This window comes from Schistocerca americana, chromosome 2, assembly GCF_021461395.2.
Source record: "Schistocerca americana isolate TAMUIC-IGC-003095 chromosome 2, iqSchAmer2.1, whole genome shotgun sequence".
Classification (NCBI taxonomy): Eukaryota; Metazoa; Arthropoda; class Insecta; order Orthoptera; family Acrididae; genus Schistocerca; species Schistocerca americana.
Window position 1 is genome coordinate 452850401 of NC_060120.1, and position 15083 is coordinate 452865483.

Genomic DNA, 15083 nt, shown 5'->3' on the forward strand with positions numbered 1-15083 from the left:
CGTATCTTTATAAAATATACAAGTCACAGTTTTCAAACCACGTTTAAACACTGACGATATAAGCAGCACGCCTCATTCATGTAAAAGTTAACCACAAATACTTTCAGCGGCAGATATGAAATCCATAGTTACAATACCTACACTGAAGACACAAAGACTACTGCTTAATTAAATTGAAAAACAAGTCCCTAAAAATGTTTAACTGTACAAGAGCATTTAATGATAATCAGCTGAATTTTTTATAATTTACCAATGATTTAAGACAGCAATCACACTATTTCTTTTCTTCTTTCTCAGGTGGTTACCTTGAGATGTGCTACACTCTGTTACCATACTATCAATTTTATAATTTATATCACTGTAGATTACAGTATAATCATGAGAAAGTCAGGCCCATCATGGATGCTGTATGATCAGCTTTAAGAAGGGCAATTAACTATAAATACAGGGGTTCAACAAAAGTATGGAAATATCATAAGAAATGTATGCCTGAACATATGTAAATACAGATGCTAACCAAGCCTCCAGGTTGCGCTGTTGCATTTGACCATGAATGGCACCTGTGCAATGTCCCCAATACATTGCAAGTGTCAATACTGGTCACAAGAGTGTCCTGTAAAGATGTGACTGCAGCCTGCAGCACACCAGAGCTTCATGAAGTCATGAAGAATATGGATCTGTGTCTAACCAAAGTAGTATACGTGTTTCATGGTTTAAGAGGCAGTTATCCCACTTTTAGGGGAAGTGGAAAAACAGCAACTGCTAAGTCACAACACAGATGAAAGTGTGCGTTGAGTGAACATAGCACACAGTCATTGAAGATGATCGATATGAAAATACGATGACAACAGCTGCAAATCTCACTGAATAACTGAGGGTCATTGGAACTGTCCGATTCGACCTGCCTGCTTTCCCTGTGACATAATGGTATTGTGGTGTGTGATGTCACTATGGCACAGTGTTTCCGAGTTTGTTTGTGTTTGTAGATGTTGCGTTTATGTATTTGATGCTGCCCTCTGGTGTTGGATGTTGACGTGTTGAGTGTAATGTCTGGTATTGAGTTCATGTGGGTATCTTGTGATAATGTGGGCTTATTTGAGTCTAGGTAATCAGTGCTGTAATGTTGATTTGGAAGTGCTTTCTTTATTTTCAGTGAGTTATGTTTTTTCCTTTTGTTTATACGTTTGATATTTTTGTTAGATCTGACTACCTTTGTGTGTGTGTGTGTGTGTGTGTGTGTGTGTGTGTGTATATATATATATATATATATATATATATATATATATATATATATATATGGTATTTCAGTTGTGTTTTAACTGATATAGAGAATACGGGGGTTTCTGGGTTTTTGAGTAGTTCCAAGTTTTGTTTTCGTATTAGCGGTTTGGCAGTAGGTATCATGACCCATGTTTAAGCTATACAGGTCAAGGGAAATTTCCAATTCCACTTTTCATAGTTGGTTTTCGATTCCAATTTTTGGAATTGCAAATGTTGACTTTTCTGGTATCATGAGCTTCGTTTGAGCTATATGAATCAAGCTAAGTGTTCAGTTGCTGTTGATTTTGTGCCTGTAGCATTTAATATGTATGTTAAGATTTTCTTTGTATATAATATTTGTTTTGAGATGGTGCAGTGTTTTGTATTGTTATATATTTAGCTTGTCAGAACCCTAAGCACACAAATTCCCACGGTTGTCATGTTAGTTAATTTTATTGTTGGGGTAACACACTTGCGGCATTTTTTTCCTTTGTTGGCATGAGTGTGCAGCGATGACATCACCACCATATTGTATACACTGAAAGTACACATTTCCACCATATTGATGATGTCATGCGTCAAAAGGGTCAAAGCAGGTGGGTGGAACTGGATGCTTATCTAATGCCAGAACTGGAAGTTGCACTTGTGAACCCTGTTGGCACCAAACCAACATAGGGAGCTCCATAAGCAGGAAATTACAGAATGAGCTGAAATTGTAAGACTACTCATCAGTTATGCAAATGCCCGTAATGGGAAAAGGTGCAGATGAAGCCATAAAACCTGGAATATGGATCAAGTGAAGAAAGTCATTTGGTCAGATTAACTGTTTCACACTGTTTCCAGCTTCTAGCTGAGATTATGTCCCAGGAGTGAAACATCTCAGTGGTATGAAGATTTAAGTAGTCATACCATGGCATTCAATGGACTCCACAATTACTCTCCAGTTTTGAATTAGTGTCAAGGTTTATGTGACAGTTTTAGCTAATCAGGTCCATCTCGTGCTACAATGTTGGTTACCCTAACTGTTGAGCTATGTTCCAAGATGACAGACAGGGACCCTGGCCAAACAGCTCACATTGTCCAAACAGCCACATCTCTCCTGGCCACTGCAGTCGCCAGAATTCCTTATTATTGAGTCTTTGTGGTCTCCTTTACAGAGAAGGCTGCTATCCACCTCCACCATCATTATCAGAACTTGTCACTACTTTTCAGGAAGAAAAGTTTGATTCGATTTCTTTATTAATCCGTGAAACTATTTACATTGTATGGATTTCGTCATCGAATAACAGACAATTTAACAGTTTAAATTTGTTTCTTACACAATAGTTGACAGTGAAATTTTCTTATAATCTAATTTACATTTTTCAGTCTTATATAATTATTATTTCTCCATATAGTTTAACACAGAACTTTCAGATTTTAAGCAACCCTTTTTAATTCAAGTACTCCATTACTGTATAGTAACTTTTATTTTTAAATTTTTTTTTTTTTTTTTTTTTGAAGGAGGAGATTGTCTCTATGTCTTATGTTTTACGGTAATTTATTATATAATTTGAGGGCATTGTACAGTAGACTCTGTTGCGTTTTAACTTTATTTTTTCCATCCAGATACAAATTATTGCAGTTCCTAGTTTCGTAACCATGTACAGAAACACTGTTAACAGTGTCCTATATATATATATATATAAAAAAATGGAAGGAAACATTCCACGTGGGAAAAATTATATATAAAAACAAAGATGAGGTGACTTACCGAACAAAAGCGCTGGCAGGTCGATAGACACACAAACATACACACAAAATTCAAGCTTTCGCAACAAACTGTTGCCTCATCAGGAAAGAGGGAAGGAGAGGGGAAGACGAAAGGAAGTGGGTTTTAAAGGAGAGGGTAAGGAGTCATTCCAATCCCGGGAGCGGAAAGACTTACCTTAGGGGGAGAAAAGGACAGGTATACACTCGCACACACGCACATATCCATCCACACATACAGACACAAGCAGACATATTTAATATGTCCGCTCCCGGGATTGGAATGACTCCTTACCCTCTCCTTTAAAACCCACTTCCTTTCGTCTTCCCCTCTCCTTCCCTCTTTCCTGATGAGGCAACAGTTTGTTGCGAAAGCTTGAATTTTGTGTGTATGTTTGTGTGTCTATCGACCTGCCAGCGCTTTTGTTCGGTAAGTCACCTCATCTTTGTTTTTTTTATATATATATATATATATATATATATATATAATGGAAGGAAACATTCCACGTGGGAAAAATTATATATAAAAACAAAGATGAGGTGACTTACCGAACAAAAGCGCTGGCAGGTCGATAGACACACAAACAAACACAAACACACACACAAAATTCAAGCTGTCGCAACAAACTGTTGCCTCATCAGGAAAGAGGGAAGGAGAGGGGAAGACGAAAGGAAGTAGGTTTTAAGGGAGAGGGTAAGGAGTCATTCCAATCCCGGGAGCGGAAAGACTTACCTTAGGGGGAAAAAAGGACAGGTATACACTCGCACACACGCACATATCCATCCACACATACAGACACAACACAGAAATATGTCTGCTTGTGTCTGTATGTGTGGATGGATATGTGCGTGTGTGCGAGTGTATACCTGTCCTTTTTTCCCCCTAAGGTAAGTCTTTCCGCTCCCGGGATTGGAATGACTCCTTACCCTCTCCCTTAAAACCTACTTCCTTTCGTCTTCCCCTCTCCTTCCCTCTTTCCTGATGAGGCAACAGTTTGTTGCGACAGCTTGAATTTTGTGTGTGTGTTTGTGTTTGTTTGTGTGTCTATCGACCTGCCAGCGCTTTTGTTCGGTAAGTCACCTCATCTTTGTTTTTATATATATATTTTAATGTACATAACATTCTGAAAAAGATATTCACATGGGACAGTTAAGATTTTCACCATTTTAAAAAGTTCAAGGCAGTGAGCCATGCTGCTACTCTTTGTCATTATACGTACTGCTCTTTTCTGCAATTTGAATATAGCTTCGATATTTTTCCTGTTCACTCCTCAGAACATTATCCCATAACTAACAACAGAATGGATATACGCAAAGTATACTGATCTAATACATGAAATACGGCATGCTGAGGTAAGATTCCCTTGGAAACCACAAAGGACCCATTCTTATCCAGTCTCAGATGACTGAAAGCTGTTTTGAATGCCAACGAGTTCCATCCACAATATTAGGCATAGTAATGTGTCGAGTTTCCAGTGTTTCCATATTTTTGACCAACCCTTGTATAATTCAATTACTGAAAAATATGCTAGATAGTACAGTATGAGTACAGCAATCACTTTCTGCCACTGTAGCACACCAAATCATACAACTAAAACCATCAAATTTTGCATTTTATCATTTAAACTAAAGACTGAAACCACAAATTACAGCATGTTAGCTTGAAAAGCACTGAAATCAAGACAGTGACTGCTTGATTTGCTTCTGTCAGCTAAACACAACTAGCACAAGACACATAATCCAGTCAGCCAACCTCAACCTATTCAGAAATAAAGAGCTACATATTGGACAACCAACTAAGTAAACATTGCTGCTTCTCTTTTGACACACAAATTTAAGCTTTGCTCTTGTGTACCATCATAATATCTCCATACGAAAAACCAAGTACTTGTGAAGGCACAGCTTATTCAATACTATATGTTTATTAATCTGTGCGCGCATGACAAAAAAAGTCATATTGCAATCAGCCGACTATATCACATGTCCCGTGCTTTCTGTGATTAACTGATCGATGCAAATCGAGCAGCCGCTACCTTTATTTCAGTGGATTTCAAGCTGACATGCTTAAACTGGTCATTTTTGTATTATTATTTGTGTATTACAAAAATATGCTGTTTAAATTATACAGCACATCAAAGATCTTTCCAACATGTTTTTAGTACAGTTAGTTGTGCTACAGTAGCACAATACGCAGTAACATTATAAAGGATGATTTTCCCCCTGTGTACAAACTCTAGGGATTGATCGACAAGAGGATACATGACGAAAAAGGTTTAATGAACTTATGTCTGGAAATGCATGGTTTCCAGGCTAGAGACCATTTACTCTATTATACTTTGTTGCAGTGACTGCAGTCTAATGTGTGCTGTAACATGCAGCCACAGTTACAGTATGCACGGTATCCTCCAAGAGAGTGGTACTGTTCCTCACACATCATGCCCTAGTGCCCTTTCCTGCCATAGTAATCGATAGCATGTCCAATTCAGTTCTCTTGCTGACTCATCTTATAATGGATTTGATACTGCGTTGTATATAATGGTTCTGTATTGAAATCGAAAGCATGTCAACAAGGTGTTTACTTACGAAAAGGCAAATGGCAAAGGACAGCCGGCAGCAAGGTAATGTCAGGAGACCTATACCCGCCGACAACAAACACAGCATTCAATGTTTGCAACAGTATTTTGCCATTTGTCTCCAACAGGGTAATTTCAGGATACAGGAAATCATTAAGGATGTACCCAAAATGTTCAGACACCTGACCTGGAGAAAAATTTGATTAGCACAGTTGAAGGCGACCACTGTGTCAGTGCCATGCAGTTTGCCCTCCACTGCAGGATACACCAGACGACTGTATGGAACATTCTCCATGATAATTGTTACTACACTTATCACTTACACTGCGTGCAGGGCTTACTAGCGCCAGACTTTCCACATGGGGAGAAGTTCTGTCAGGGTCATTCCATGTCAATTCAACACACCTCTCAACCTGACCCTCTCAGATTTCTTTCAAATTTGGTGCATTCAATGACCCATATAAGAGATGAAAAAATACCAATTTGCAGATGTACATTACAACTGTGAAGAAAGTTGCAGGTGTGGAAAGTTTGGAATTTGTGCTCAATTAACATGCATATGTTACAACATAAATGACTGTAATTCTGGTTCTAATTTAGTTACAGCAATGAAAATGGTACCATTGGAAAATTCACGAATATAGCCCTTTACATTGATATGCCACACGGCAGGTTTCTGAGAATTTTCATACTAAAGGTCATTGACCATGACATTTGACCTTTAATATCTCAAAACACCCCATCTTCCATTTTTTTGAAAAAATATATTTAATTGCTCCAGTACGTTACTATAAATATGGTAAATATCAAGTTAAGTGCACCATCCAACGTGCAGTAAGCAGCTATGTATCCGGTTTTTTCTGTAACACCAGCCAATAGCAGTTACTTTTATTCAGACTTGTTCTTTAATATTTCTAGCTGTGCACAGCCAATTAGCGACACCTTTATTTCAACCAATCAACATTAGCCTGTTTTAGTGAACAGCCAGTCAGAGAGACTCTTATTTCAACTAGTCACCATTAGTCCACTGATCTCTATATATTATGCAATTTTTGTTTCGTATGTTTTATGGCTGTGGCTTGTTTAACAAAGTGCAGTGTAAATGTGTTGTAAAGCAATATTTAGTAAAAAATGGATTTCAAGTCAAAATTGTATTGTTGCAATCTGTTTCGGGAAGAAGGTCATGCAAGAGTGCAGAAGAATTTAAGGAATGTTCAGGAGAGGATGATAAATATTCTGATGTATTGTTGGATGGAAAAATTTGCAGTAAATATAGAAAAAATCTCACAAAACCCAACAATCACTGCAGATGTTGCCACAGTTGTGCCTGGTACTTCCAGAGAAGATTTAAGTGAAGATAAGTAGCATCAGAGGTGGCACTTGAGGCTTTAAATGGTAGCCTTCAGTATTTAGGCTGAATCTTCTGTGAAGAAAAAGACCCTTCAGAGTGAGAAAAAGTACCCAAAGCAAAAACTGAAAAAAATAGCCTCTTATGCTGGAGCATACTTATGTGGCACAACCGGAAAAAGAAGAGTGAAAATGGAGAAAGTGAAATTATCATCCAGCTGAAAGATAAGTTTCAAAATTCAGACCGCATGTGCGACAAAACACAAATTCTAATTGTACTTCCAAAGAGATTGAGTATAAGGAAAACTATCAAAGAATTTTCTGCTTCAGATTACACGGAACGGAGAGCAAAACAGTTAGTAGCGGAAGATGGTGTATTAGTGACACCAAATCCTAAGCCAAATAAGACATTATGTGAGAAACTGTTCAGTGTGCGTGATTTTTAATGTGATCATGACGTGAGCCATATGATGCCAGGAAGAAAAGATTGTTGTCTGTGAAAGAAATGGAATTACAGTACATAAAAAAAGTAGCTAGTATTGCACAACCTTAACGAACTGTATGCATATTTCAAAGATAAATACCTACATATAAATATTGGATTCTCGAGTTGTGGACAAAGCACTGTGTTCTTGCCAATGTCAGTGTAACCCATGCTGTGTGTGTGTGTTTTGTACCAGAATTTCAAGTTAATGATTGAAGGTTGTAAATTTAAAGCACTAACAAAGAGTGAAAAATACACATTACCATCATACAAGCACTGTGTAGCATTTGGTACATGTAATCCTGCACTACCAGCATGTTTCTTAGGTTCATGTCCCTATTGTCCATGTGTGACAAGACAAACTGATTATCTGTATGGTCTGTTTGGTAAGAACTGCATTGATGAAATTGCATATAAGTGTTGATTAACTACAGGCACGGTAGTTCTAGAGGCTATAACAAAGTCAACAGATGATTTCATTGAGGTGTTTGCATCGGGGTTACAACAGCTCCTACTGAACTCATTTATCTCCCAGCAGCAGTCACATTTCTGTAAAATCACTAAACAAGGTCTCAAAGTAAATGAGTTTCTTGTTCTCTGTGACTTTATAGAAAATTTCTCCTTCACCATTCAGGATGAGGTAGAAGGATTCCGCTGGAATAATTCACAGGCTACAATTCATGCATTTGTTGCTTACTACAGAGACTCAGCACTAATTAAATACGACATGTATTGTAAGTGGAAATATCTGACTGCCATCAGCATGATACAGTGCATGTTTATTCTTTCCACACAAATTTCATGAATCTCTTAAAATGTCAGTTTTGAAATTCAAAGCACATTTATTACTTTTTGGATGGATGTACTGCCCAATACAAAAACAGAAAGAACTTTATGAATCTGTCCTACCATCAAGAAAATTTTTTATGTTACAACAGAATGGCATTTCTTTGCTACAGCGCATGGTAAAGGACCTTGTAATGGGGTAGCAGGAACTGTAAAGAGATTAGCAAGACTTGCCAGCCACAAGCGACCTTATGAATATCATATTTTGACATCACGACGGTTGTTTGATTGGTGCAAGGAAAATATTCCTTCATGTGTCTTCCATTACACATCGGTTTCCCACCATGATGAAGATACGATCAAGCTGAAACAACATTTCAAAAATACAAGGCCGATTCCAGGTATTCATAAACTTCATTGTGTAATACCTGTTAACAAAGGTTTAGTAAAGACAAAGACATGTTCTGCTTGTTTAGTGAGTAGAAAACAGTAACTGATTGCTACGGTCAATGAAATGCTGTTAACAAATATACATGGATTTGTTGCCTGTATGTATGACAGTCATTGGTGGGTTGCAAATGTCCTACAAACATGTGAAGAAACGGATGAAGTAAAGGTCAACCTCTTGCACCCACATGGACCATCTCCGTCATTTGCGTTTCCTGCAAAACCAGGCACTGGTGTCATCTGAAAATGTGACATTATCACAACAGTGGATCCAATGACACCAACTGGAAGCACATACAATCTCCCTGCATCAGATCTGGTGAACATTAACAATTTAGTTGGAGAATAGTGAGGAGAGATCTAATAACTTTTCATTGCCTTTTCGTTACAACTGTAATGTAAGTAATTCATAATACCACTATAATAATGTAAACCATATTTCTGTACAATATTACTTATGGATTGTACTTTATCATAATTTGTGTTTCATATATGTGTGTTACCTTCTTCACTTCGGTAGTGCATGATGCCTTTGGTGTGCAATCTTAATATACCATATTCACAGTAACATACTGGAGCAATTAAATACATTTTTTCAAAAATATTCAAGATGGTTTATTTATTTATTAATATAGATGATGTGACTTTCCATACGAAAGTGCTGGCAGGTCGATAGACACACAAACAAACACATACATACACACAAAATTCAAGCTTTCGCAACCAACGGCTGCTTCGTCAGGAAAGAGGGAAGGAGAGGGAAAGACGAAAGGATGTGGGTTTTAAGGGAGAGGGTAAGGAGTCATTCCAATCCCGGGAGTGGAAAGGCTTACCTTAGGGGGAAAAAAGGACAGGCAGGCGCACACACACACACACACACACACACACACACACACACACACACACAAAAATTCAAGGTCAATGACCTTTAGCATGAAAATTCTCAGAAACTTGCCATGTGGCATATCAATGTAAAGGTCTATTTGTTAGCTCTCCAATGGTACCATTTTCATTGCTGTAACTGAATTAGAACCAGGATTACAGGCACTTATGTTGTGACAGATGCATGTAAATTTCGCACAAATTCCATACTTTACAGACCTATAACTTTCTTCACAGTTGTAACACACACCTGTAAATTGGTATTTTTCCATCTCTTACCTGGGCCATTGAATGCACCAAATTCGAAAGCAATCTGAGATGGTCTGGTTGAAAATGTTACTTTACTGCGTTGTATTGACATGGAATGACCCGCCACTTATTTCTTCAGCAGGCAACCGCGATTCCAGGATTTGTGTCATCTATGCTATTCACAGATGAGGTCATTTTTACACAGAGTGGTATCTTCAACTTTCATAACAGTCATCTGTTTTATAGAATGCAGAACCCCCATGGTATTGTGACAGCGAATCAGCAGCATCAGTGCAGGCGGGATAACTGGTGACCATATTTTGGGACCCGTCTTACTTTCACGTCACCGAACAGGCTGGAACTATCGACATTTCTTGTGGGTGACTTTGCCTGCCTGCTGGAAGAACTGTCATTGTTGATTCAAAGGGTTATGTGGCTGCCACATAATGGTGCTCCAGCCCACTTTGCCGTTAATGTTCAGACAAATCTCAATTGTGCCTTCCCTCATCAATGGATTGGGCAAGGAGGTCCAGCTACATGGCCTGCTCATTCACCAGATCTCAATCCGTGTGATTTTTGGTTATGGAGGCCACCTCAGAAGTATTCCAGATGTGGACACACTGAAGCAGCGCTTTCATGCTGCCTTTGACACTGTTCGGATGCGGTCTGGTCAATGTGAACACGTGAGACAGAAAATACTATGGCATGCGTTGAGGTACACGGAAACCATTTTGAACACATACTATAACAGTGGCTGCATGGTACAGCATGTATTAGACTGCAATCTCCGTAACAATGTATGACTGAATAAATGGTCTCTAGCATGGAAACGATGCATTTCTGGATATAATTTCATTAAACCTTTTTTGTTCCATATCCTCTCACCAATCAATCCATTGAGTTTGTATACAGCAGAAAAAGAAATCACCCTGTATAAAAAGTTTACAAAAATGGTATACAAGTCCAATATTCACACAAACGTGTTTATGATAGGACATGTGGTTGGCTGTAGTCTTGCTGAAGGAATTATCCCAGTACTTGCATGAAATGAAGTTGGAAAACCTAAATCAGGATAGTAAGACAGAGGAAACTCGACCCTCACAAACACGAAGTAAGTTTCTGAACTGCACCAGCTCATATGGTTGATCCCTACTGAAGATCCTACAATGTTCTTTTGATCATACACGATTTCCACCAAACAAATAAAAACATAGTTTTGCACTGCAGAAACTATGAGACCCACTGGTGACTACAGGACCACAAATATGTAGGTCTTCATGTCCTCCCTTCAGTATGCCTGGAAAACTGAATCAACCCACTGCTGACTAGTGACAGGTTCAACTCCACTATAGACCTTAGCACATTTTCTTGTAATTTTGTATTGTAATGTGACAAGGTGGTGGTCTCTCATCACTAATCCCTACTGCACTCAGAGTCCTAATTTTTAATTGTGAAGTATGCATTATTTATGGAGTAGTTCCAGCTGCCTTTTTAAACAGATGTATTTTAGTAAACTTCTTGGGCAATGTATCATATAATTTTATACCCAAATAGAAAATACTATTTTGAGTTTGCTCAATTTTCCTTGGTAAAACCAAGTCCTAATTGACTCTTCTTCCACGATTATTTATACAACCATCAGTGAACACTAATGTTTTCCCCGATATGAACAACAGATTGACATACATACCCACTTGATGCAATAAGGAAATGCATTTTTTAAAATCATTATTTACAATGAGCCCAACCACCAGTTTCTGTTACTATTCTTACAGCCTTTACCTGCAATTATAAAACAGTATCCGTACTGATCGTATGTAGGAATAGGCCACCATAAGGTAATGGCTCTTACAACCTGTTACTAGAAACCTATGAGCATTACATGCTGCAAACATTAAGGATGTCAGTATGTGTGCGTTCATTCAATCTTAACTAATGTCGTCCATCCCTAAAAACTGTCCCCCCCACCCTACAAGCTAGACCTACTGTCTATACTTTTGCCCCCTCTTTGTGCTGAAGTGCTTACTATTTATTGGTTTGGTTTGTGGGATTAAAGGGACCAGACTGCTACGGTCATCGGTTCGCTTACTATTTGTCTTGTTTATGTTCAAAGTTATTTTTCTTACACATTGCCCACTGTAAACATCACTTAGGGTTTCCATTTGCCTCCCCCCATTAGGGTTCTGGCGTTCTGTCAGTGATTATGAGGCTGCTGTCATCAGCAAAACGAAATTTTTCTTTCTGTCTTATACCGTCTGGAAAGTCACTGACATATAATAAGACTAGAACTGGGTGCAATACACTACCCTGTGGCACACCTACATCTATGTGTTTGACAACCTTTTCCCAGAGAATACATCGTCTGCTAACATGTGAACAATCTCTACCTCTTGCTGGATATTTTTCTGCTAAGACCGATATTCGTCTTACACCTAATGCTTGTTCTTTGTTTACTAGTATTTTATGATCCACACTGTGAAAAGTGTGGCACAAGGCTTCAAGTACCACTTTTGTGAACTCTGTAATGACTGATATTTTACTTTCCCACTTCAGTCCCCAATGAAGATTTGTTAAAACCGTTGTAGTTATCCAAGCAACTCATTAGTACATATTTAATGACCACTTTAATTATTAAGAACTGTGATAGTAGTGAAAATTGCTTGTGGTTTCCTGCACTCTGTGCATGGCTTTTCGTTAGTAGCGGCCTGCTTTTGGTATCTTGGAAAATTATCAAAGCTGAAGGATGCATTAATTACACAATGATCTTTACCAATCACTGATATATATTCTTCGCGGGATCACACAGCCCCACACGCCAAATAGTAATATAAAAGTAAAGGATACTAAAAGGGAAAAATTTTCATTCAATACAAAAAGTATCCATAATATCTCAGTTTATTTCGTGGATGCTACAACATATTTAGTATACGGAAAAGGTGAACCGTGACACGATTACAGTGTCACCGATTCCAAAACTAGGGCTATGAATTTACTTAAAAATAATATTGCACGAACTGTATCGTCGAAGGCATTTATGATAAGAAAGCCGGCACTCGCCTTAACAGAACACACACCAATAGGTTTATCAGTCAACTGGCCATGAACTAAACTTGAGCCCTATCTATTAACCATACGAGTTAAAGTTCAAGTACTATCACTTTTTTTATTTCGTATCCGAAACATTAGAAATTACCAAGTGAAACGCTACATCAACGATTTTACTGATTTGGTATGCAACAAGAGCTTTGTATTCACCGATTCGGAATTCATGTAGTAACATCATTATTAGATTGTGAAAAATGCACTATCACCTGCTGTCTTGAAAGAATTTATGCTTATAATATTAACAAAGACAACACTACAGGCCGGTAACCGGTAATACTCGTGACCTCTAGTTGGGAAATTAGGTCGTCTGCTGGTAATTTTCAATACACACAGCTACCCGTGTAGACGAAGGGGGACTATGACTTTTGCCACTGGTTACTATAAAATACTTAACATTTTCACAATTAAATCACAATAACTCCAAAAACAATCAGGTTTCTGTACCTGGCTATGAAGAACCCGAACACAATACGCCATAGCAGCAGCAGACGAAGACAGTAATATCTGCGACTATACCTCGCAATATCGCCCCTCAGCATTAAATACTGGGGTGGGGAACTTGATCTCTGGAACAATCACGATTCGTACGACGATGCTGCGATCAGCGAATACACCGATGTGATTAAACGGAATTTTTATCAAATTAAGAGTACAGGAAAAGAATAAGTGAGAGTTATGTATGCTGTGAGATATAGGATTCCGTTTTGTCAACTCTGTTAGTCGACTAATTAGATAAAATGAATATAAGACATTCTGTAATTTGCTTTAGATTAGGCATGCAGCGTAATAATGTGCTAATATCTGCCTCTACAGGGAATGAATGTATTTGTCCAATGTTGTGTATTATGTTTTAGATTCATTGTGGGTTGGCAAACAATGTTAAAGCAAGAAACAGAGAATTCTGCTTTATTCTGCATTGTTGGTACTACAGTCCGCTGAATCCGCTGAGATACTGAAGGAACTGAATTGGCAGACTCTTCAAAACAGACGGCAATTATCCCAAGAAAGTCTATTAACGAAGTTTCAAGAACCGGCTTGGAATAATGGCTCTAGGCTACGATCCCCTATGTATCGCTCACATAGGGATCGTGAGGATAAGATTAGAATAATTAATGCACGCGACAGAGGCATTCAAACAATCATTCTTCCCGCGCCCCCTACGAGAATGGAACGCTGAGAAACCTTAATAACTGGTACAATGGGACGTACCCTCAGCAATGCAACTTGCTATGGTTTGCTGAGTATAGATGTAGCTGTACGCTTCATAGTTGACACGTCATGGGTTGTAGCTTGTTCCTCCAGAGCTCTCAGTGTCACGTCTGAAGTGTTCGCTGTTGCCAAACGACAACAACCATTACTTCACTTGCTCTTCTTGGTCAGGTTTTCTTTCTTGATTTGTTTGGATCCTGAATCTTGGGTCTGGCCTTTTTATTTCGTATTTCATCGCAGGTGATAATCACACTAAAAACCACATACACAACGATGCTAACGAAATACACACGTTTCATGCATAGTACTAACCGTAAACTACTGGATACTTCCAAACAAGATGCGATTCAGCGTCATTTATGCAGTTATTGTAATCACAGGGATCAGGTTATATTAGGTAAGCTTCACAAAACATTGCGTGCAACCAAAGTTTTGAAAGCTTTCAATTAAACATTTCGACTGGAGCACAAGAGTTATATAAACAAGAGCATTCTGCAGTGTAATGACCTAGTGTAGTAGTTTGTGCATTAAGCTGGTATGTAAAAGGTTAAAGGTTCGAATCTCGCCAAATGGAGCCATTTTTTATTTAACTAAATCCAAACAAATGATTTTAATGATAATTTTTATTAAATGGTTTAAATGTATTTTTTATTTCTAATACTTTCCCACGTCATTTTCCTCATCATATCGACTTTTCTACTTACTCTTATTTTCTTCCTGTCATTCTTTTTTCGTTTGGAATCTACTTGTGTTGCCTATAATCTGCAACCAAGTGCAACCAGCGCTCTTCATTCATTAGTAACACAGCCCTCCATCTAACCAGTGTCAGGATAGTTTCGGGCAATGAAAGACAGCGAGAAATTACAGTTTGCTTTTACCGCTAAAACTGAAATTTTGTTGTGAAAGATGGCTGCAAACAAACATATTATGAAATTTTTCTTTCTTGAGCTTGCTCATAGATGTTAGCCTTAAACGCTGCGAACAAAGCGATC

The 15083-nt window shown here is 38.2% G+C and overlaps 1 protein-coding gene across 1 annotated transcript in view; it reads right to left on the reverse strand.

Annotated features, from left to right (window-relative positions):
- The window catches only part of LOC124596628 (probable aconitate hydratase, mitochondrial), a 120172-nt gene extending 106704 nt beyond the window's left edge, over nucleotides 1–13468 (reverse strand). The window contains exon 1 of the mRNA XM_047135857.1: nucleotides 13327–13468. Within this exon, the coding sequence (XP_046991813.1) occupies nucleotides 13327–13359 (33 nt within the window). The 5' untranslated portion in view covers nucleotides 13360–13468. The remainder of the gene's footprint in view (nucleotides 1–13326) is intronic.
- Nucleotides 13469–15083: the final 1615 nt, after the last annotated feature.